The following is a 22,170-nucleotide window of genomic DNA, read 5'->3' on the forward strand; positions in this document are numbered from 1 at the left end:
ATGGTTATACAGCATTACGTTCTGCCATTCCGTTTTCATGTGGTTATGCTCTCTAGGGGCTGACTATATGGTTACATGACCATGTTTCTTACAAAAGGTAGTTTTATGGTGGTGCCCTCCGCCCCCAGGGGCTGTTCTGAGCATTACAGTCAAGATACTATATTATTTGCTGCTTTCAGAAACTCGCCCCATAATGCTTTGCGGGGCATTCATTTTATAAAACATTTTCACCCATAACTCACCTCACAATGTGCTCTTTCTGTCTAGGTCATTTTTGGGTCCACACATTGAGTTGGGGTTACCCCAAAATAATAATATAAAAAATATAATAAATAATGGCAAAATTTTCATTTTTTTGCTACAGAAATAAGAAAAAAGGTAAATGGAAGTGCATTAACAACTACAATAGCTCTAAACCAAGAAAAAGCAAGACATATTACCTTGCAAATGCTTGTTACAGCTTGTCAAGCAGTGATCATGTACTCCACATGTAATTCCAGACCCACCACGGAGCCCGAGAGAGTTTGTTTACTATTTGGTTGGGCCAGACGCTTTCTACAACATTTGAGGTTAACTCAATTGCTGAGAGCCACGAGTTAGAAGTTAGAGCACATCTTCCACATCCAGCCATCCATCATCTCTCCTTCCTCCACCTCCCCCGGCAGCATGCCAGATCCCAAAAGCAGAGTAGTGAAAGAAGAGGAGGCAGTGAGGACCCACACCACTGAGGAGGCGCCAAGCAGAATGTAGGGTAATTTCTCTTCTTAAAAGGGAATGTCTGCCATTTTTCATGCTTTTAATTTTTTTAATGCTAAAAAGACCATTAGCTGGTACTTGCATAGGATTTAAAATTATACTTAGAATTGTTTCTTAGAATATTATGCAAAATTATACATACTATGTTTTTTTTAACAACACAGTATTGCTTCTGCTTACTTTAGTAATCATTTGGGTATAGATGAGACCACCCTAAAGGAAGTTTCCACTGTATTTGCTCTTTTGGGTTTGTATTTCAGAGTCCAAAAATATTTTTTTTGTTGATTTTTCATATGTTTTTTACTGGGCTGGACATTGGATGTAACAATTTTGGTTAGGTCGGTAAAATACTGCTCAGTTAGCAACCCTGACAGAAGGAGCCATGCAGCATATGCATTTGTCAGGGAATTCTACAGTGCTTTAAGTCTCTAGATATCCAACACAAATGGGGGAGTGCAAGGCAACAAAGTCTTCAATTGGTAAATAAAGTGTCCTACTAGTTAGTAACAGTAGGGGGTCTTAATTTGGTGGGCGGATAGTGGAAATCCTATCTGCTTTGTTACAAGTGCATTATAGCTTATGGCATTTGCAATAAAGTTGACAGGATATCCGCCATTTTGGTGGAGTATTCTATGTCCCAAACTCTAAAGAAGGCCCTAGGTTTCTATGTAAAGATTTCGACTTACAAGTGAATTCAAGGGATTTATACTGACTGGAGTTATTTCTTCACAAACATTGTAATCACTAAGGTAAAGAAAGTTTGAAACCCTTATAAGTGAAAATACTCATCAGTTTTCGACTTTGATTTGCCTTCATCGAAGTAAGGGGTCATATGTTGTCACTTCCCATAATGTCTTCTATTATGCTAACTAGGACGCTTCTCAAATTGACAATACCACTTAATTTCGTTGGCCACTTCTGAAGTAAGAGATCATATGATGTCACTTCCTTAATATCATCAGTTGTACTAATAAGAAAAGCACTAAAATTGACTGTGCCACTTGGACAATGTAGATCTTATTTTGACATTCAAACATTCAACTAGAGTGTAAAGAAATGTTGCAAACCTAGAAATCTCTGTTAGGAGTTCTGACACCTTTAAAAGGGAATGATTTTTAGTATGCATTTTCAAATATTGTACATTTTATTTTGACCTTGTTGTGGAGGGTCACAAAGTGCATCTAAATCACTGTTTAGCTCACATGACTGGCATAATTCTCTATTATTGGTTGCGTTACAGCTTTACTAGCCCCTATTTATATACTGATAATTCACATATTTTCAGGGTTGAATGGACAGTTTACTCGTGTTCTAACACCAGATTTATTATGGAAACTGAATGTGGCATTATCCAAGCTTAGGTTTTCACTCTTTAAATTCTAAAGCACACAAAGCATGCGTATACCGTTAATTTTCTTTCTAGGAGGCAGACTACAGTGTAGCTGTGGGGAGGAGCCAGTGAATTTCAAGCATTGTGAGCAGATGATCTGGTTGTGGAAGATGCCTTGTTCGAACCAAGTCATCCAGGGACCAGCCATCATTTCATGTGAAAGTTTCTTATTAAATTTAACTAGTCTCTGTCTATTATTTCCAGAAGTACAGGTGATAGGTTTATCGTGCCTTTAAACAAAGGATGTTTAAATAACCCTAAGATGTTGCATTGACAGTGCTAAAACACAAGAATATAATAGTTACGTCAAGATTTTGGTCTATTGTTACTTGTTAAAAAGAATGTAGACTTGAAAATCCTTTCACATCCAAATCATTCACTGTCATCCCTGCTCCTCTCTAGACCTGCCTACTCACACGGTGCCACTGTGTGACGCACGATATTGACTTCCATCACACAGTCACCCAATGAGGAGCCAATATCACATGGTGACAGGGAAGACGAGCTGGAAACCACAGTAAGCACTGGTTTTCAGTTCGTTTTCGGAGGCTTTTAACTGCTGATGTCAAACAATGGGTGTGAAAACGCCCCAGGTCATCGGCAACAACCTCAGCTAGCTTTTCGTTTTGTTTTTCCAGATGAGAGGGCTTGGGGCCAGGGTGGAGTCAAAGGTGCCTCTTATAAGCTTCTTGGCATGAGTCCACGCCCCCTCCAGTGCCCCGAACCCTCCACTGTGAGATTTTTGTTGAAGTTGGCAGGTCTGCCTCTCTTTTTGACTATACATCACTGAATTCAAAACCTTCATTTTTATAACAGATCCATGTGCAAAAGAATAAGCTACTTACCTGTAACATTGAGTTTGATGGCATGTGTAACTTTAGATACACATGCTCTGCATACTTTCAACATCTAGTGTTGGGTCGGTAAAGTTGCAAGTTGTTCTTATTCGAAAAGTCTTTTAAGGAAAGAGGTATAGTGACGCTTCCTCTTGCTGGCAATGCGCATAAGCATCAACTCCATTGTTAAGATTGTTTTCTTCCTCCGTCGGGTCCGGTTGTGTTTTTACCGAGCTCCGTTTCGAGGCGCTCATTTAAGCCTCTTCCATTCGGGAATCCTTCCCCGTTTCTCTATTGTTCATCAAACACATATTTTCCTCCTTGTGTGTTTTGGAACCAAATAAACTTTCTGTCACATTGACACTTGTGATAGAGGTCTTTGGGCCTCGCCCTTCGAGCACCCATTTTTCATGATTCCATCTTCACGAGAATGAAACTCTAATGGAACTGACTCCTTTCTGTTTCTGTCCAAAGTGCCATGCAAAGTTCACGTGGACCGAACAGCACCAGGTCTGCAACCTCTGCCTGTTTCAGGAACATAGAGAGGAAGACTGCGAGTCCTGCCAGTCTTTCTGATCGAAGAAGACCCTCGGAGATTGGCGTGCCCCTCTTAGAGAAAGGCAGAGGCACGAAATTGAGGACACACCAGATATTTTCAGACACCAAGACACCATGTCCAATCCTGTACAGGACTGTGCAGGTACTTCACAATGACTCGGCTGCTGAGGAAGAAGCCTTATCAATCTCAATTGAGGATTCGGACTCAGAAGTGGACACAGTCCTTGAAATGCAACAGATTCCTCAGGCTCAACCAACAGTGAGTATAAGCCGCCCTTGCTCTGACTAAAAAGCCCTCCAACATGGAAGCAAAGCTCTCGGGTCCCGACTGCCTTTGGGCAATGGTAAGGACAAAAAATCCAATTCGGACGCCCCGCCATCAAGCTTGGCTCCGAAAAGCAAAACTAAGCCATCCACTTCTATATCAAGCCCACCACCATCAGCTTCAGCACTGAAAGCTTCTGCATCCCCCTCTGCACCGGCTGTTTTGGCACCAAAAACAATAATTACCTCATCACCGAAAGTTCAGAGCGTCTCGGAGTGGAAAGGACTGAAAATAACTCCAGGTTCGAAGTCTGCATATTCCATTGAGCCTATCCTCCATAAAATGAAGCAACAGCTCGATGCTAGGCAGTCTCATCTTCATTTTCAGACCCAAACGGGGGGAGTTTTGGTCTAAACAACAAACTACTTTTGAAGAGGCTTTTGTCACACCTACTCCTCCAACCAAGCAAAAAAGAATGGATAGAGACTTAAGCGCTCATTATGTTCTTGGCGGTCTGGGCCGCCATGCCGGCGGCGGTGGCGGGAAATCCACATAATGAAGCCAGGGAGGGAGATAATGATCCCAATTCCCCCAGCCTTTCCCTGGTGGGTTTCCCTGCCAGGGAAAGGCTAGCGGAAGGGGTGCTCTGGGGCACCCCTGGGGTCCCCTGCACTGCCCATGTACTTGGCATGGGCTTTGCAGGGGCCCTTGTGCAGTGCCCCATCGTGCAGGTCACTGCCCGATTTACGGGCAGTGATCTGCGCGACGGGTGCAGCTGCACCCACTGCACAGAGGCATTGACGGCAATGTCCCGGCCAGGCATTCTGCTGGGCCGGCAGGTGGAAACAATGTTTCCGCCCGCTGGCCCAGCAGAATGTTTGTAATACGGCCGGCAGGGTCCCAGGGGGGCTGGCGGTCGATAGAAAGACCGCCAGCCTGAACACGGCAGTGAATACCGCCGTGTTCATAATGAGGGCCTTAGTTGATATTCACCCACCTCTGCCTACATCCCCACAGCCAATCACTCCACCACCACAACTACCTTCTCCTTCACCTCCTTTTTCTCAAGATTGAACTTTTGACACCCCACAGGGCTCGCCTCACTCATTACATGACACTCAAGGCAGAGGGCATGATAATATGCCGTTTCACACAGGCACAGACCCTTGGTTGCAATACGATGTTGACCCAGATATAGACACTGACCCGAATGCCTTTCCAGCTAGACTGTCCCTATCAGAAGATACTACTTCCTTTCATGAACTAATTGGTAGGACAGCCACATACCATCAGGTGCCCCTTCACAAAGAACTAATCAAACATAACTTTCTGTTTTAGATACTCACAGCATCTCACAGGGCCACACAATATCTGCCCATGCTTAAAGGCATGATGAGGCATGCGGAAGATATCTTTTAGGATCCTGCTAGGGCATGCATAATCACTCTGTGTGTGGAAAAGAAATATGAGGCTTCTCTGTCTGATCCAGTTTTTATTAAAGGCCAGATACATGCTGATTCTTTGGTGGTATCTAGCGCCATGAAGAGACCCCACTCACAAGCTGCTCATGATGCTCTGCCTCCTGACAAGGAGCTCATTGATGCTTCTGGGAAGCGTGTTGCTCCTCAGGCAGCCAACCTTTGGCGTATCGCCAATACACAAGGGTTACTTGCTAGATATGATTGTGCCCACTGGGATGAAATGGAGCAGCTTCTACAGTACTTCCGAGAGGGGCACAGAAAAAGGGGACAAGAGATTGTTAGTGAAGATCAATTATTTCTAATAATTCTATTTGCTGTGCGTTGAACTCAGAGGAAACAGCAGCAAAAGGTATAAACACTAGTGTCCTGTAATGCAGACATGTGTACCTATGCGTCTCCAGTTTTAAACAGAAGGTACAGCAAAAAATCTTAAACGTACCATTTGACAAAGAGCACCTTTTTGGCCCTCAAGTTGATCAGACGCTTGAAAAAATGAAGAAGGATAATGAAGTGGCCACATCCATTTGAGCACTCCAAATCCCTGCCCCTCGTGGTGCTTTTCATACAATATAAAACAGCCTCCAAAACCCAGCACCAGAGACTTCATTATGCTACCACAAAGGACAACCCCATTCATCCTCCTATAGAGGATTTTGTAAGGGTTGCTATAGAGAAAACAACAGTAGAGGACGGTGGGAAACAACCTCCCCTAGAAGCTTTTCCACTGCCCCCAAGCAGTGACTTACTTCACCTTCACCTTACCTTCCCACCGATTATCAGACACCAGCTTTTTCTCCAACACTTGCAAAATATCACAATGGATGTTGGATATTATCTAACATGGTTACTTTTAGAGATTAATTCCACACCTCCAAACATTCTCCCTTGCACCCACAGACTTTCACAGGAATATGTCAATCGCCTCAAACAGGAAGTTCAGGCTTTATTAGCCAAAGGAGCCATAGAGCCAGTTCTCTGCGACCTCAGGGAACAGGATTATATTCACTGCACTTTCTCAAGCCCAAAAAGGACGGCTCCTTAAGACCTTTCCCAGATCTCAGGCCTTTAAATCATTACATCATATCAGAATAGTTTCACGCTTCAGGTTGTCATTCCCCTGCTTCAACAACGTCGTTTTTTTTTTTTTTTTTCAGCGCTAGATTTAAAGGACGCCTACTTTCACATTCCTCTACACCCAGTACATTACAATTACCTCAGATTTGTGATAGCAGGACAACACTGTCAATTCAAAGTGCACCCTGGTGGGGTCACAAAAGCATCAAGGATGTGTACAAAATGCCTCGCAGTTGTTGCAGCTCACTTCCCAGGCAGAAAATTAATGTCTTCCCATACCTAGATGACTGGCTCATCAAAGACAATACCCTCAATCAATGTTTGCATCAAGCTCAAGTCACTGTAGACTTACTTCATCAACTAGGCCTCACAATCAATTTCCCAAAGTCACATCTAAATCCCCTTCATATACAACCCTATCTAGGGGGCATGCTCAACACAGTAAGGAATAGCCTTCCCAAATGCAGCAAGAAAAAAAAGTTTTCAAATGCAACTCTCTCCTTTTCGTCCCAGTCACCCACCCACAGTAAAATATGTCATGAGACTTCTGGGTATGATGGCTTCCTGCATTGTAAGCTTACCTCAAGAATGCATGGATGTTCATAAGGAAGCACGTAGACCAACTACTAGAGCATGTTATGCAGCAAAGTGGAGACTTTGTCTGCTGATGCATTTCTAAAAACTGGGACCTCTTCAAAGTGTTGGTGCAAAATACCATCTTGTAACTTCTTCATTTGCAAAAAGCAAACTTAGCATACACTTCCATAAGGTTACACTTGGCATCTATAGCTGCTTACTTTAGAACAGACTGCATTTTTTTTAAGAATGTTGCCACCAAGATTACCTCCAGTGCCTTCCTGGAACCTTAATGTGGTGCTCACTAGATTCATAGGCCCACCTTTTGAACCACTACACTCATGTCATTTACAGTTTTTTTTATTGTGGAAAGAGGCCTTTTTTAGTTGCAATCACTTCCCTTGGATGTGTAAGTGAGCTCCAGGCAATAACCTTGCAAAATACACAAGGATAAGGTGCTTCTTTGTACCAATCCTAATTTTTTATCAAAAGTGGTATCTCAATTCCATCTCATCCAAACTAATAAAGTTCCAGTCTTTATTCCGCAACCTGATTCTGCTGTTGAAAGAGCCCCCCACACATTAGAGTGCTTAAATTCTACATTGATAAAATTGAAACCTTTAGAAAAACAAAAAAAGCTTTTTGTTGTCTTCTCTCCTCCACACAAAGGCTATCCTATTACCGAGTCCAGTACAGCATTATGGACTGTTAAATATATCCAAACTTGCCACCCAAAAGCCAAAATGCAACTACCTATTCCCCTAGCGCACATTCAACTCTCAAGAAAGGTGCACCTATTGCCTTTTTAGGTAACTTTCCATTTCTGACATATGAAAGGCAGCTACATGATCAACACCACACACTTTCAAAAAACATTATTGTGTGGGTGTTTTAGCACGCCAAGAAGCTAATGTAGGTCAGGCAGTGCTACATACTCTTTTTCAAAACACTGCAACACCCACCGGTTAGCCACCACTTTTGCGAGGCATTGTTTTACAGTCCATGAAGGGCATGTGCATCTACAGCCACATATGCCATCAAATAAAAAAATGTTACTTATCCAGTAAGGATCTCTTTGTGGCATGTAGTGCTGTAGATTCATATGCGCCTACCTGCCTCCCCAGACATCTGTGGCTGTTAAAGTCTTTTTTTTTTTTTTATATTCGCACACATAGACATTTCATTTCAATTACCTTTACACTACACTCCATTCATAACCACCTGCAGGTAAACAATCTAACAGTGAAGTCGATGCCCATGCACATTGCCGTCAAAAGGAGGAGTCACTAAACTTCGTGACTGGAAAGACTTTTTGAAGAAAAACAACTTGCAACCTTCTGGACCCAACACTAGATGGCGAAAGTATGCAGAACATTTGAATCTACAGCATTTCATGCCATAAATAGATGCTTACTGTGGTAAGTAACATTTTCCTTTTACAGCCAGGTGTCTGTCGTAGATTGAAATGTGTTCCTTTCAGAATCCCTTTGATGTAAAGCAGTGCTACTGAAAAGTTCTTCCTTGATGGATACTTCTAGTTGCAGATTCCTCACCTGTAGAGTATTCCCCAAGCACCAGACTGGACCCAGAAACTTCTCCATTGTATCTTTTTGTGACGCAAGGTGACACCGATCAAATCTGCACTAATGCAGTTCTGCTGCGGAAGTGACAGGAAGGGCCTACATATGTGCTGCCCCATGTGCTCATGTCCGCCCCTTTCAGACTGTGCATCTAGACCCATATCCTGAGCTCCTCGTCTCTCAGAGACCGCTTTTATCTGTTTTGCTTTTGTTCCTTCATATTTTTAATAGTGTTCAAGGGATGTCATCCCCTACGATGACAAGTTCTAAACCCTGAAAAAACCGGCACAAACAGATGTCTGTGGCAGATCCCCCACTTTTCCCTATGGTGTCTGCTATCAAGCCATGACTCTAAGACATGCAGAGAATGTGAATCAATAACCTGAAGGTCATCATGGAACATGAGTCAAAACTTTGAAGACAGTGCTGGGATCGCTCGAGGTCCTTACCTCAGTCTTGGGCCAGCTCCCATCCCTGACTGAGCTACTTTTGAGACCGATCTTTGTCATGCTCCAAGTCCTCCGTTAACCACAAAAAACATTAGAAGTCAAAGTGGAGTTCCACTCCCTTGTGCTATTCCCACTCGCCTGGTGAAGCGTGTGAGTGGTGCCAACAGTTGAGTTTTTACTCCCAAAGACAGCCGACTTTGGAGACAATTCCACAGCTGGTTCTGGCACAACTAGATTTTCCCAGGCCTTCAGTCACACCGCACCAGATTGAAAAGTTTTACTCAGCTATACTCCGGCTCTTCTGATTTTCACCAAATTCTCCTGGTGCACCTTTGGGTCCTATCTAGATTACTACCAGCAAGTTTGTCCTTGGTGCTAACTGGTCCTTCTAAGCCACTTCTTCCCTCTGCTCCAGTACCGATGACCCCTCAGGCACTGATACCCACTCAAGGACAGCGTTCATAAATGCTGACTTTGCCAACCAAAAATGGTAGCCTCGATTGTCCTCTCTGATGCTGGTCCCACTTTGTCCGATGTCACCACCAAATCAGACCAAGGTTTCTGCACTTGCTTACCACTAGGCAGTCTGCATTAATTACACTCTCTTTGTGGGATGTACTCTGATAACAGTTATGACCAGGGATGGTTCAGACCTATGTTGATGATAATTGTATGAGGACTTGCAAGATGCTACTGGGCTAGATACTTCCCCAGAGACAGCCCTTTCTTCTCCTCTGGGCCTGGCGACAGAAGAATCTGCATCTTACACCATGGTCGTACTTAGGGCTACCAAAGTCCATGACCTCCATGTTCCACCAGGGAGGTGAAAACAAACACCCTTATGGAAGTCCTGCAGCTTGACCCGACTGACTCTGAGCCCCTCCTTCCTTTGAAAGAGCCTTGACTTCGGCTAGTCATCTGAAACTATATTGAGACAAATCATAGGTGTTGGTGGATAGAAAAAACGACTCCCTCTTGAATAAACTTAGCTGGCCGAAAGAGCTAGGGCTGCTCCCGGTACCTGCTTCATCTGTGAAGAGTTTGGGTTTATGGGATAATGAAAGGCTCACTGTGAAATCCAAGCAAAAATGTTGTCAGCATGTTGCTTTGAACTTCTTCGCGCCTTAAAGTTCTTGACCTCGCTTCCTATCAACCTGCACAGAACAGCAGTTCAGGGCCTCATCAACTTGTGCTCGGACTATGGGAACTCTCTCTGCTTAGGCAGCCCTAAATATGTTACCAACCAACTGCAGATAATACAGAATGCAGCAGCATGCGCACTTTTTAGAATCCCCAAACTCACCTCTTCTGCCCATGCACCTGCAACTCTTCACCGGCTGCCAGTCCTGAAAAGAACACAATTCAAGTATGCCTGGTCCATCGAGCTTTACATAGAAAAGGACCATTGCCATTTCAATGAGTAATCTCTCCTTATGTTCCCAAATGAACCCTATGTTCTGAAGGTCAAAACTTTCTTTTGGTGATTAGGATTAAGAAAGTAAGGCGAGGTGGAAGCTGTTTTAGATTTCTAGCCCGTAAGCTCTGAAACGTGCTCCCTTCCCACATATGTAGGTGAAATCAGAAATCTCTTTTGGGAAACTACTGAAAACCATGTATTTTAGTGACTCAGATATTCTTATACAGAGCGAAGGTCTTACCAGCGCGGGGAGGCCCATTGGGTAGCCATATGCTATATAAATCCTGGAAAATAGAAAATTGAAATTGACTTCTACCGTGCTTGGGCTAAGCCTTGTACCAGTCCTCCTGTTAACTGGCAGATTGCCAGATGCTATAGTTGTGTTCCAGGCAATCCAGTCTTTTTTGTTGCAGCACCCCTCTCCAGAAGTCCAAGTTTCACACTGTTCGGACCAGCCACAGCAGTTTCCTTATAACTCCCCCTAATAGAGAAGAGGGAATCGGAGAGAGTGGAGACTTTTGGAAAACACTGATTCTCCTCTGGCAGTTTGGCCCCGTGCTTAACTGATACCTCCTGTTTGCTGGGCCGCTATTCCTGTGTTCTTCGGGACTCAGTGGCACAAGTCCTCACAGCTGTTCCAGAAGAGTTTCACTCTGTTGTGTCACAGGCCATTCAGGATGGTTGCTGACAAGTTCACAATGCATTGTGGCTTGGACGCCACCAACTCTGTTGAATGAGCTGTTAGCACCAGTAGTGCCATTTGTCACCATGCAAGCTACTCCTGAATAGGTTCTTGGGTGATGTCCAGTCCTCCTAGATGGAAATGTCATTTGATGGGACTCACTTCTTCAGGAACAACGCTATTTCTGCCCTCGAATGTCTCAAGGAGAGTAGACTTACTGCTTGCTCTCTGGGCCTTTCTATGCAGCCTAGCCAGCAAAACTTTCAATGATCCTTTTGTGGCTTCGGACTAGGCATTCCTTATTGACAGCCTGTACATCCTCAGCAGGGAACACAGTAGTTTTGTGGGAGAGGCCATAGTTCACACCTTCCCACAGCCAAGATAAGCATACCGCTCAGTCTGCCTCCCTCACGGCACTTCCACCGGCCAAACCTGTTTAATGTACACTTACAGAGTAAATGCCACACAGTGTGAGGCGGAATCCACTGATTCTATCTGGGTCGGCACGTGATCACGTTGGATCTTGCAGTTCGTCCGCAGCCTTACCCTTATTTTCTTCTCCTGCTGCACCTACCACAGACAGACAGTGATTGATGGAGGACCATCTTTTCATTTTGTGGCAGGAAATGCAAGCCCCTTAGGCCAAAGGGACTATTGAGAGGGTGCCAGTGCTAGATGTATGGTGTGGTTATTATTCCTGCTACTTTCTTGTGCCCAGGAAGGACGGAGGTCTTTGGCATATTCCCGATCTGTGCCCTCTCAATGCCTTCCATCAGAAGAAGTTCAAAAAGCTCACCCGCGCCCATGTCTTGTCTGCACTCAAGCCTAGTGACTTAATGGGAGCATTGGACGTGCAGGACGCCTATTTACATATTGCCGTTCGCTGGTCCATCAGCACTTTCTGTGGTTCATGGTGGGGAAAGAGCATTTTTAGTTCTCTGCACTCCCCTTTGGTCTCACCAGCGCCCCTTGGGTGTTCACGAAAATGATGGTGGTGCAGGTGAGGGGTGCCTGCCTTCCTCTACCTTGATGACTGGCTGTTAAAGGTGGGCTTACCCCATGCAGTCCTCAATCATCTCCAGACTGCAGCAGATTTTCTGTCATTTTTGGATTTTCTGTCAATGTAGTGAAGTTACACCTGACCCTTCTCAGACACTTCCCTTTATTGGGGCCACTCTGCACATGGTTCAGTTTCATGCCTTATCTCCGGGTAAGAGAGTCCAGGACATTCAGGCTATGATCCTTTACTTTCAGCCTCTGTCCTGGATTTCAGCGAGGCTACAGGGCTGATGGCTTCCTGCACCCAGCTGGTCGAGCATGGCAGGTGGCATATGTAAGCTCTGCAGTGGGATCTGAAGATCTAGAGGGCCCAACATCAACCTCTTCAGCCACATTCAGAGTTCAGAGGAGACAGCAAAGGATCTGAAGTGGTAGTTACTGGACTGTGTCTGGATCAGCACAGACCTCTTTCTATTCCCCACCCAGAGCTCATAGTGATGACTGATGTTTTGCCTCTGGGCTGGTAGTCACCTGGTAGAGATCTGAGGCCTCTGGTCTCTGCCAGAGTCCCGGCTCCCCATCAGTCTTCTGGAACTGAGGGCCATCCGCTGGAACTGAAAGCCTTCCTGCCATCCATCAAGGAGAGGCTGATTCAGGTGCTCACTGACAACACCACTGCTATGTTGTACTGCAGCAAACATGGGTGAGGTCCCACACCCGTGCTAGGATGTCTTTCACCTCTGGAAATGGCTGAACCACCAAGGTATCTTCCTGTGGTGAACCACCTAGATGGCACTCTGAACACCAGGGCGGACAAACTTGGCTCTCAGTGCCTAGAGGATCACAAGTGGCAGTTACACCTGTAGGGGAGCAAGGTCTCTTCCGTGAATGAGAAGAACCTTGGCTCGATCTGTTTGCTGCCACTGAGGACATGCAGTGCTATCACTTCTGCAAGTTGGAGTTTCCAAGGCATCTCTCGCTCAGACGCGTTCTGCTTCAAGTGGGATTCGTGTGCCTTTCTTCTGATCCCACTCCTTCCCTCAGTTCTCAAGAAGATCAGGACAGACCGGGTCCAAGTCACGCTGGTGACTCCTGATTGGGCATGGAAAGTATCCAGAACACCTGGACTTGAGCATATGTCCCCCGATCAGGCTTCCCTGTGGGAGGACCTGCTGTCCCAACAATAAGTCAGGAATATGCACCTGGGCCTTTGCACCCTCCACCTACATGCTTGGAGATTGATCGGTGACAGATGAACACCTTCAACCTTCCTCTAGAGGTAGTTGATGTGATGAAATCGATTTTTGAAAGGACTACAACACACGTGTCCTCCTTCCTTGTTTGAGATGCCCCATTGGGATGTTAATCTTGTCCTTACAAATCTACTGTGTACGCCGTTTGAGTTGCTCCACAGTTGTACTTTACGGCTTCTCACCATTAAAACTGTGATCCTGATTGCCATAAACCCTGCACAGCATGTGAGTGTGCTTCAAGCTCTGTGTGTTCATCCACCATACACCACCTTCTTCCCAGACAAGCTTGTTCTGAGAACAAGAGCCTCCTTTCTTCCGAAAGTTGTGACGCTGTTCCAAGCCATCCAAACCATCAGCCTGCCTGCATTCTGTGCTCCACTTCACCCATCTTAGAAGGAGTAGAGACTCCATCACTTGGACCCCAAAAGATCACTAGGTTTCTACCTCAATATTACCAAAGAGTACCCAGGAAGACAAGATCAGCTCTTTGTGGCGTTGACCCAAGTGAAAACCGGCAGGGCTGTGCAGAAGCATACCATCTTATGCTTGATCGTGCTCTGCATTAAGATCTGCTAGTCATTGGCATGGAAGCTGCCTTCAGTAGGATTTTGCCCTCATTCCACCAGGGTCAAAGCTGCTACCACTGGGTTGGCATGCTGGGTCCCTGTTCTTGACATCTGCCAAGCAGTTACATGCTGTCCCTCCATACGTCATGAAGCACAATCGTCTGCTCAGCCAAGTCTGCTGAGAAGGGCACTTTGCCCGCTTGTATCTGCAGGACTCTCTGGATTCACTTGATTCACAGTCCACCTCCCAGAGGTACTGCTCTAGTATCTGCTCAAAAGGTGAAGAATTTACAACTAGAAGTCTCTATGAGAAGAACATGTTACTTGCCATTAGTAACACTTTCTGTTACAGACTACCCACAGATTTCTCACCAACCATCCGATCCTCCCTGTTCTGTGATTTGACTCTATCCATAATAAGATCTGAAGTGTAGAAATCCGACATTGGTCTGTGCACAGTTGAAAGCAACTGACTTCTGCCTTTGGGGAGTGTGCCGCTTAGGCCCTCATTTCACTTCCAGAGAGGAACAGCGGCAGTGCACAACCACACAGCAGCACCATCAGGAGTGCAGAGGTACCATGAAAATGTTTCCAGATCCAGTCTGATGACTAGTGAATATTCAAAAGGTGAGCAATCCTCAGCTAGGTAGTCTCTACCACAAAGAGCATTACCGAAGGTAAATAACTTGTTGTATGTACTAGACCACCGGACAAGGTTGACTCCGGGGTGTATTTTTTCCCACAGCCGTAGGGTTTTAAATAACTTTTCAAACTATTATGAATTTAGCCATTAGGTTGCAAATGCATGTGACACGTGAACCTGTAATGGATATCAAGCTGCAGATCAACGTTTTGGGTAAGTAACATATTAGTTTCTGAGTCAGGACTCTTCATGACTCCTGTGAAGGTCAATGTCTTGCTTTGTAATCGCATTGTGCTAACATCTGTGGTACTTGCCAGTGTGAAAGCCACTCAAGTTTTTATCTGGAGGGAGGGGGTCCTTCTGGCATTGAAGTCTTGCCTTCTACTTCATTCATTTCACTAATTTCCCTCACAGCTGCTTTCCTTGGTTTTTTCCTTCATCAGGCTTTATCCAGCGAGCATCATCTTTCCTTAAGAGAGGTAGTAACTCGTCCGCCCCACCTTCATTCTCCTTTTCCTTGCTTCGCTCTTGCTTTCTCTTTTTTGTGCTGCAAGTCACTTGAGTCTGCACTAATACTAGACCCTTGCCAAGAGGTGGACCAGCAAACTAAAGAAACACAAGCCTTAAGTGCAGTTAAGGTTGGGGGAGATGCACTGCTGCCTCAGCCAACATTAAAAAAATATAACCTGCCAGGAACTTGGTATATGTCTTCACAGGCTTTCCACCTAGGCTCAGCTTTCGTGTTATTTGCTCAATTAATACCAGTAGAGGTGCACACTGGGGTTTTATTTGGTGTACGGTAGTCATTCAGTGGTTTGCAGGGTGCTGTGCTATTGTTTGGAGTTGGTGGTTCGGAGCAGCTTCTACTAGTGCAAAATCTAAAAATGAGACATGCTATGTTACTTATGTGCAGAGATTGATTACAAACAGTCTGTCTACCCTGAAAACAAAATCCTAAATCTTCCCAGATCAGTAGGGAGTCACTCATTCAGTAAAGGATTTTTGGGCCATGTAATACTTGTCACAATGCTATTCACATCATAATTGGTCACAAATGTTAAGAATTATTCTGGCAAGGATGTTCTACTTGCATCTGACGTGGACTGACCAACAGCCCATACAGGCTACGCCAGGAGCCACATATTGATACATTTTGGGCTTTGCAACTGCATATTACCAGCATTTAGCAAAGGATACACTCAATGAAAACCTTATTTGATATTTCACGGTGCATTCCTGGCACATGCTTTGTTCGCCTCTTGGCTTGGCTTCATACAAGCCCTGGTTGAGAATGTCGTCTTTGAGTGAAAATCAAGACTCCTGAAGAAGGTAGCTCCCACCTCCATACTTATGTAAAGAAGCCAAGTATGTTTATACACCCACTCTAGAGGTATATGTCTGAGCTAAGCCTGTCATTTATTATGTCATAAATTAACAGTGATTCACTTGATGAGCGTCATTTTGTTAGTACTGATGCCCCTGTAATTGAATGGTCTATAAAGCTGCACATATGTGAGTCATGTATTCATTTTCAAACCAGCTTTAACCTACATTTTGGAAGAGGAAGTAACTGAGAATTACTTTTTTCCCCACAAAATGTCACCATGTTGTGAAGGTTATAGTCGGAGTTTAACCGGTGGGTGTGTGAGTGTCTTTGTGTGCCAGCTCACATTAGTCAGCGTAGTCATCTTCATAGTTGGAACAACATAAGGAAAAACTCAAAAGAGATGCCATGAGAAGTTTCATATGTTTCATTGAAAATAATTATTTTAAAACCAGTTCTGAAAACCAATTTCAGCTAAGCTGACAACTCAAGAATTTCAAGATAAATGACATTTACCATATTATAGAAATCAACTCTTTGAATGCCTTTTTTAAAATAAATTGTTTTTCATGCCTCTTCTAAAGGTATAAAGGCAATTAATATTAAAAAATGGTTCCCTCTCTGTCTTTTTAATCATGGTTTGCCTGGATCCTTTTTCCCTTGCACCCTCCCTTCCATTCACACATTTTTTTTACTAGGTCACATTTCACTGTTTTCAACCCTCCCCCACCTCAGTCTGTACTTTTCACTGCTTTCTGCCCAACCCATGTTCCTTCTGTCTCATTTTGTCATGCTTACTTCCACCTTTTGTGATTTTTTGTGTGTGGTGGCATTACCCCAAAATTCCCCTTTCTTCAACCATTTTTAAAATTGGTTTTCCCTCTTCCCTATGCTCCTCAGTTTTCCATTTTTTTATGGGATTCCCTCCATACACTCATTATTTCTTGTAACCCCTTTTCTAATCATCTTCTCACTACTTTTGCTTTGTTACCTCTTTTTCACGTTATTATCAAAAGTAAGGGCTTCAAGTATTGTTAGATTTTGGGTCTCTAGTTGGCAGAGGTATGCACCCTGTCCAAGTAGGGACCACAGTCCTAGTCAGGGTAAGTCACAGCACAACCTAAATTGTCCTGTGCTCACCTTTGTTAGCTTGGCACATAGTAGACAGGTTTAACTTAGAAGGCACTGTGTAAAGCATTTGTGCAATGACTCTACAGTAGCACAGTGGAAACACCACGAAAAGACTCCACACTAAGTTAGAAAAATAGAAAAGATTTATCTGTGTAAAGCAAGACCAAAATGATAAAAATTCGATGAATACTTCTCAAGTTATTACACTCAATGCACCAGGGAATCATAGTGCAAAATGACGATTCCAAGGTGTTCTGGAGCCCAACGGGGGATGGCTTGGTGCATATGGCACCTACTGTGCCCATGCAGCACCTGTTGATGTGTCTGCATGGGTCCAAAGGGACCGACGCATGCAGGAAAGCAAGTGACTTGCATGGGTCCAGGCGAGCGCACAGACCACTCGCTCAAGGGCAGAATCTCAGTATCTTTCTAGAGCCACTGGGACTTAGGTTGCATTAGTTGATGTTGGCATACAGCATTGGAGGTCCTCATGGGGGCTGTTGGTGCTGACACACTGGGATGGGGAGGGCAGGCTAGGGGGTAACAGATGCAGGAGGCTTTACAGTGGTGATGCACTTGATTTTTCAGTTGAGCTGGGTCTGAGTGGAGTTGTCAGTACCCCATCACAGTGAAGCTCTAGTCCCATAGCAGGAATTTGAAGTATTTGCTTTGAGACATCAAGAGACCCTCTGTGAACAAGCCCTTGGAAATCACTTGGAGGGAAGGCAGAGTCCTTACAGCAGAAGCAGCAGGGCAGCAAGCAGAAAAGCCGTCCAGTTGAGTCCTTTGAGCAGCACAGCTGTCCTTCTGATCAGGGTTAATTCAAGATTGCGTAATGTCTGATTTGGTGGGAACAGAGATACCCAGAAGTGTTTTTGAATTGGGGGAGACTTCAGTGAGTGGTTTTGAAATGCACAAGTAGACCTTTCAAGCCAGTCCTCTCTGCCAGGCTATCTGTGGGGAGTCAAGCCACTACCCTTTGAAGTGTAAGTGTGAGCCCCTTTCTCCCTGCCAGCCTAGGAAGGGCCTTCAGAATGCAGATTTATGTAGATGGGTGCTCAGCCACTACTAACATTCCTGTGCATGTGGCTGTCTGGGGGGGAGGGGGGGAATGCACAAAATGTCACCTAGTCCAGACGTGTATTGGAGACAGGCTGTAAGGCACAAAGAGCAGTAAGAGCATAAAAATGGCCACTTTCTAAAATGGGCATTTCTAAAATAGTAATGCCAAATCCAACTTTATCAGTAAGAAGGATTCGTCATTACCATTCCAAAAATATGAAACATGATGTGGCTACTCCTTTCTGCTCTGGAATTACAGCTTAAAAGTATATGAAGGAATTACAAAGACTGGCCTATGAAAAGAGAAAGCCTCACATTAGTGAAAAACGACGTTGCGAGTTTTTCACTTCCAGGACGTGTAAAATGTAAAAGTGCCTGTCCTGCCATTTAACTACAATGCACCCTGCCCTGTGGGTCACATAGGGCCTACCGTAGAGGTGACATATCTAATAAAGTGGGAGTTTAAGGCTTGGCTTGAGGTTTTAAATGTCAAGTTGAGGTGGCAGCAAACTGCACACACAGGCCCTGCAATGGCATGCCTGAGGCATAGTTAAGGGGCTATTTATGTTTGTAGCACAATCAGTGCTGCAGACCCACTTGCATCATTTAATCTAAAGGCCCAGGGCACATGTAGTGCACTTGGTTAGGGGCTTATAAGTAAAGTAAATATGCCAAATGGGTAGGAATCAGTATTACCATGTTTAGGGAAGAGAGTGCAAGCACTTTAGCACTGATCAGTAGTGGTAAAGTGTGTAGAGTCCTAAAGCCAGCAAAAATGAGTTCAGAAAAATGGAGGGAGGTAGGCAAAAAGTTGGGGGCAGATGGTGCTAAGGCTGGCAGGTTTAACATGTACTAAAAGATTTGATCTGTTTTCTTGCTATGGGAAATGTGTTGATATGTAAGGGTCTAGGAGCCTCAAGTACGTAGAATTGGTTCACAAAAAGTGGTTGCAAAATGCACACTGCCATTTTGCAAACTACCCGTTGTTCAAATAGGTGGTTCAAAAGTACTGAACTGCAGGGTGTCAGAGAATGACCTGCCTAATACATATTCGTTAGGAAGGTTGCAATTTGTGACCCCTTGCGATTATTCACTGTCACAGACAAGATGGCCTGCAAGGGACAGCCGGCCACTTTGTCTCTGACTGGGCTTAAATATGGAGAACTGTGTTTAAAAAAAGGTTTGTTCATAGAAAAAGACTCAATGGACGACTGCCAACTGCCCCTGAAATTTTTTTCAAGATTCACAAAAAGTTCAAAGGAGACCTCTTTCCCTTTGCGAATCAGATAGCATCCCTTTTGAGATGTGTGTATCGGATCAATGTTTGTGATTGCAATTGTAGTCACAAGGCATTGATACATTCATTTCCGACAAGTAAATATGAGTCGGACACCCGTTTTGATTTCAGATACTTTTATTGAGATCTTCCAAACTTTATGAATGCATCTAACTTGCCACATATCATTGAACACGCTTTACATTTCCTCGGGTATCTTTCCAGTGTGCTCTGGGTGTTTATAAGGCCGATTCTTAACAAAGAAACAGCCCCCTCCCCCTATTCCAAAACCTTTTATCACTCAAAAATGAATAAAAAAAAAACTAGAGATAGGTGAAAAGGAAAGAAAGGAGAGGAGGAGGAACGGACGCCGCGGCCACGCTCCCTCCTATTTGTGACTCGGAGAGGGTCGCAAAAGCCCTTTTGTGGCTCAGAAAGATGTTCCAAATTGTAAAAGTACTTTTGCAGTAGCAAAAACAGTGATTTTGTGAATTGCAGGATTTGCAATTGCAAATGGCATTGGAAGTAAATCCCCAAATTCCTATCAGGGTTTCGCTATGAAGGCCCTCATTTTTAAACAGGTGTCTGTTGTTTCTTTTAGCACATTAGTATACTTAGAAACTGCTACTTGTTTATTATTTTCTATTTTTATATTTCTATTAATTTGTTTTTCATCAAATGTGTTTTCGTTTATTTTGGTCCTCAGAAATGGTTTTCTATTATTTTCCTTCCTGTTCACTATATATAGCCGAGAAAAACTTGGGTGCCTTTTTACTGAATAAAGTGGGACACGGAAGGGCTGTAGCTTCGTTATTAAATTGGTTAATGGCGAGGGTGAATGTTAGGCACACATTAGTTCTAGACTGCCATATGCCTTTAATGCACGCCACACGATTCTTCAACTTTCTTACTCATTGAAAAACTAGTAATGCATAGCAACAACCTCACGGAAGGCTTTGAACATAGAGTACATGGAGGACACTAAAAGTATGTAATGCTACCCTGATGTCCACTATCTAGAGGAGCCCACATAATGTATACCTGTGTGCTTATGTCACGATGTTCAGAGTGCTGGCTGTGCACTAAAATGCCTCTAGTCAGTTCTTGTAATCTGTCTCCTGTTGTGCAGAGAAGAATAGCTACAGTGCTTGTCGCAGTTAAGGAGCCTGTCCAGTCCACATTCTTAGTGGGTTAGTCCTCTGTGTTTCCTTCCCAGCTCTGGCACATGCTTTAAGCTCTCTCCTCCTCATTTCAGCAGCAGATCATTTTCGCCCGTTAAGGGTTACATCTTATCCTTTTCAGAGTTTCTCATAGAGCCAATCCAGGCTCTCCTTGAACTCACTCACTATGGAGCCAGAATCTTTCAGTGTCATACCTTCCAAAAACTTAGCACTGTAACATGCGGTACGAAGCAGGTCATAGTAAATGCAGTGCCTAACGTGTGGGCTAGCTGCGATTGCTAGAGTCAGTTTGCACAGGGCCAGTGGAATTGGATTTCCATTCGTAGAAGTGGCAGGACAAATGGGGTTATGATAGTCACTGCTGGACAGGGCAAAGCCTGTTGGGATTTATCTGCTGGTCACCGCTAGATCCTTCGTTCCGGGATCATAAACTATCACAGCATCATCACCATTTCTTGGAGGCACCATATTGGTTACAGCTAGGGATGATCTTTTGAGTGCGTATAGTGCCACCATCAAGGGCAGGGCAGTGCCCATGGCCTTTTTATGTTGGTTACTTCTTCAGCGGGTTTGCTACCTTGAATTACACTAATGGCCACGGCTTGGCAGAGCCCTTGACTTGATTTGGATATGTGGTTATATTACAAGTGATGCAGGTTTCTGATGGTTGCTTTGTCCTTTATCTTGTGCAATGACTGTAGGTTATGAAACCATTATAAAATACCATGCCCATTTCTAATATCAAGTAGCACTAGAACTTGTAGCATCGAGTGAGTAGTTTCACATGGTGACTTATTCTGACTTTTTCCATCTTTCCTTCTGCAATTTTCTGAGGTCCCCCATTCAGACTCACTTCCATTGGTGTCGGCTGTCGGCTTGCTTTAGCCACTGGGAAAGAGGTGACTGTGTGTCTGTAGTTGGTGGGGACATTAAGGAGGTGGGGACAAATGGGTGCTTTGCTTGACTGTCGCTAACTGACATCAACTTTGGGGCAATGTTTCTATCTATATCCAGGTGGTGACTTTGCTTCCTCCGATGCCTTGGTCCTTGAGCAGTACATCGCAGTAGCTGCCTACGAGAAGCAGGAGAGCTCTGAAATAAATCTACGTGTTGGACAGCTCGTGGACATCATCGAGAAGAATGAGTCTGGTGAGTAAAAAAAAAGATCTGGGCTGTGAGTGTATTTGATTAGGCCTGAGTAATACGATATCCGCCCTGGTGCTTGTGTACTCTGAAGTCCAATATTGCATCACTTTGTGAGTCAAGGTGTGCACTAGTCCTGGTTTCTACAGCTCCAGTAACTTTTCTTGGTCCCTGATGGCAAGTGGCTTACAAAGACGTCCTCTTCCATTTATCAAGTGTGAGTAGACTTGTGTGATCTTTCACGTGGTAGGCTGTTGCATCTTCATAGATTGGTTCATTCCAACCAAGAATATACAAACTCCCTAATTTACTTTGCGTCCGATTGTTAGGGATTAGTGGTTTGAGTCACAGTAGGCAGTCCAAGAAAAAGGCCCGTTCTGGCAACTGCGAATACCCTCATCACTATACCCCGTCGATCACTTTGCCTGCAGCCTCCATTAAAGACGTTTTCGAAGGAAAGAAACTTCTGAAACCAGTAGCAGAGATGTTGATCTCTCTCTCCAAAATGTTCAAAGAATCCTTGCTCAT

The 22,170-nt window shown here is 44.3% G+C and overlaps 1 protein-coding gene across 2 annotated transcripts in view; it reads left to right on the forward strand.

Annotated features, from left to right (window-relative positions):
- The window catches only part of SH3PXD2B (SH3 and PX domains 2B), a 291,253-nt gene that overhangs the window by 218,624 nt on the left and 50,459 nt on the right, over window positions 1–22,170 (forward strand). The window contains exons 7-8 of one of the 2 annotated variants that reach the window (XM_069244643.1): window positions 14,969–15,004; window positions 21,514–21,648. In XM_069244643.1, the coding sequence (XP_069100744.1) occupies window positions 14,969–15,004; window positions 21,514–21,648 (171 nt within the window). The remainder of the gene's footprint in view (window positions 1–14,968; window positions 15,005–21,513; window positions 21,649–22,170) is intronic. The other variant, XM_069244644.1, reaches the window with a different exon arrangement.

Source organism: Pleurodeles waltl, chromosome 7 (genome assembly GCF_031143425.1).
Source record: "Pleurodeles waltl isolate 20211129_DDA chromosome 7, aPleWal1.hap1.20221129, whole genome shotgun sequence".
In the NCBI taxonomy this organism is placed as follows: Eukaryota; Metazoa; Chordata; class Amphibia; order Caudata; family Salamandridae; genus Pleurodeles; species Pleurodeles waltl.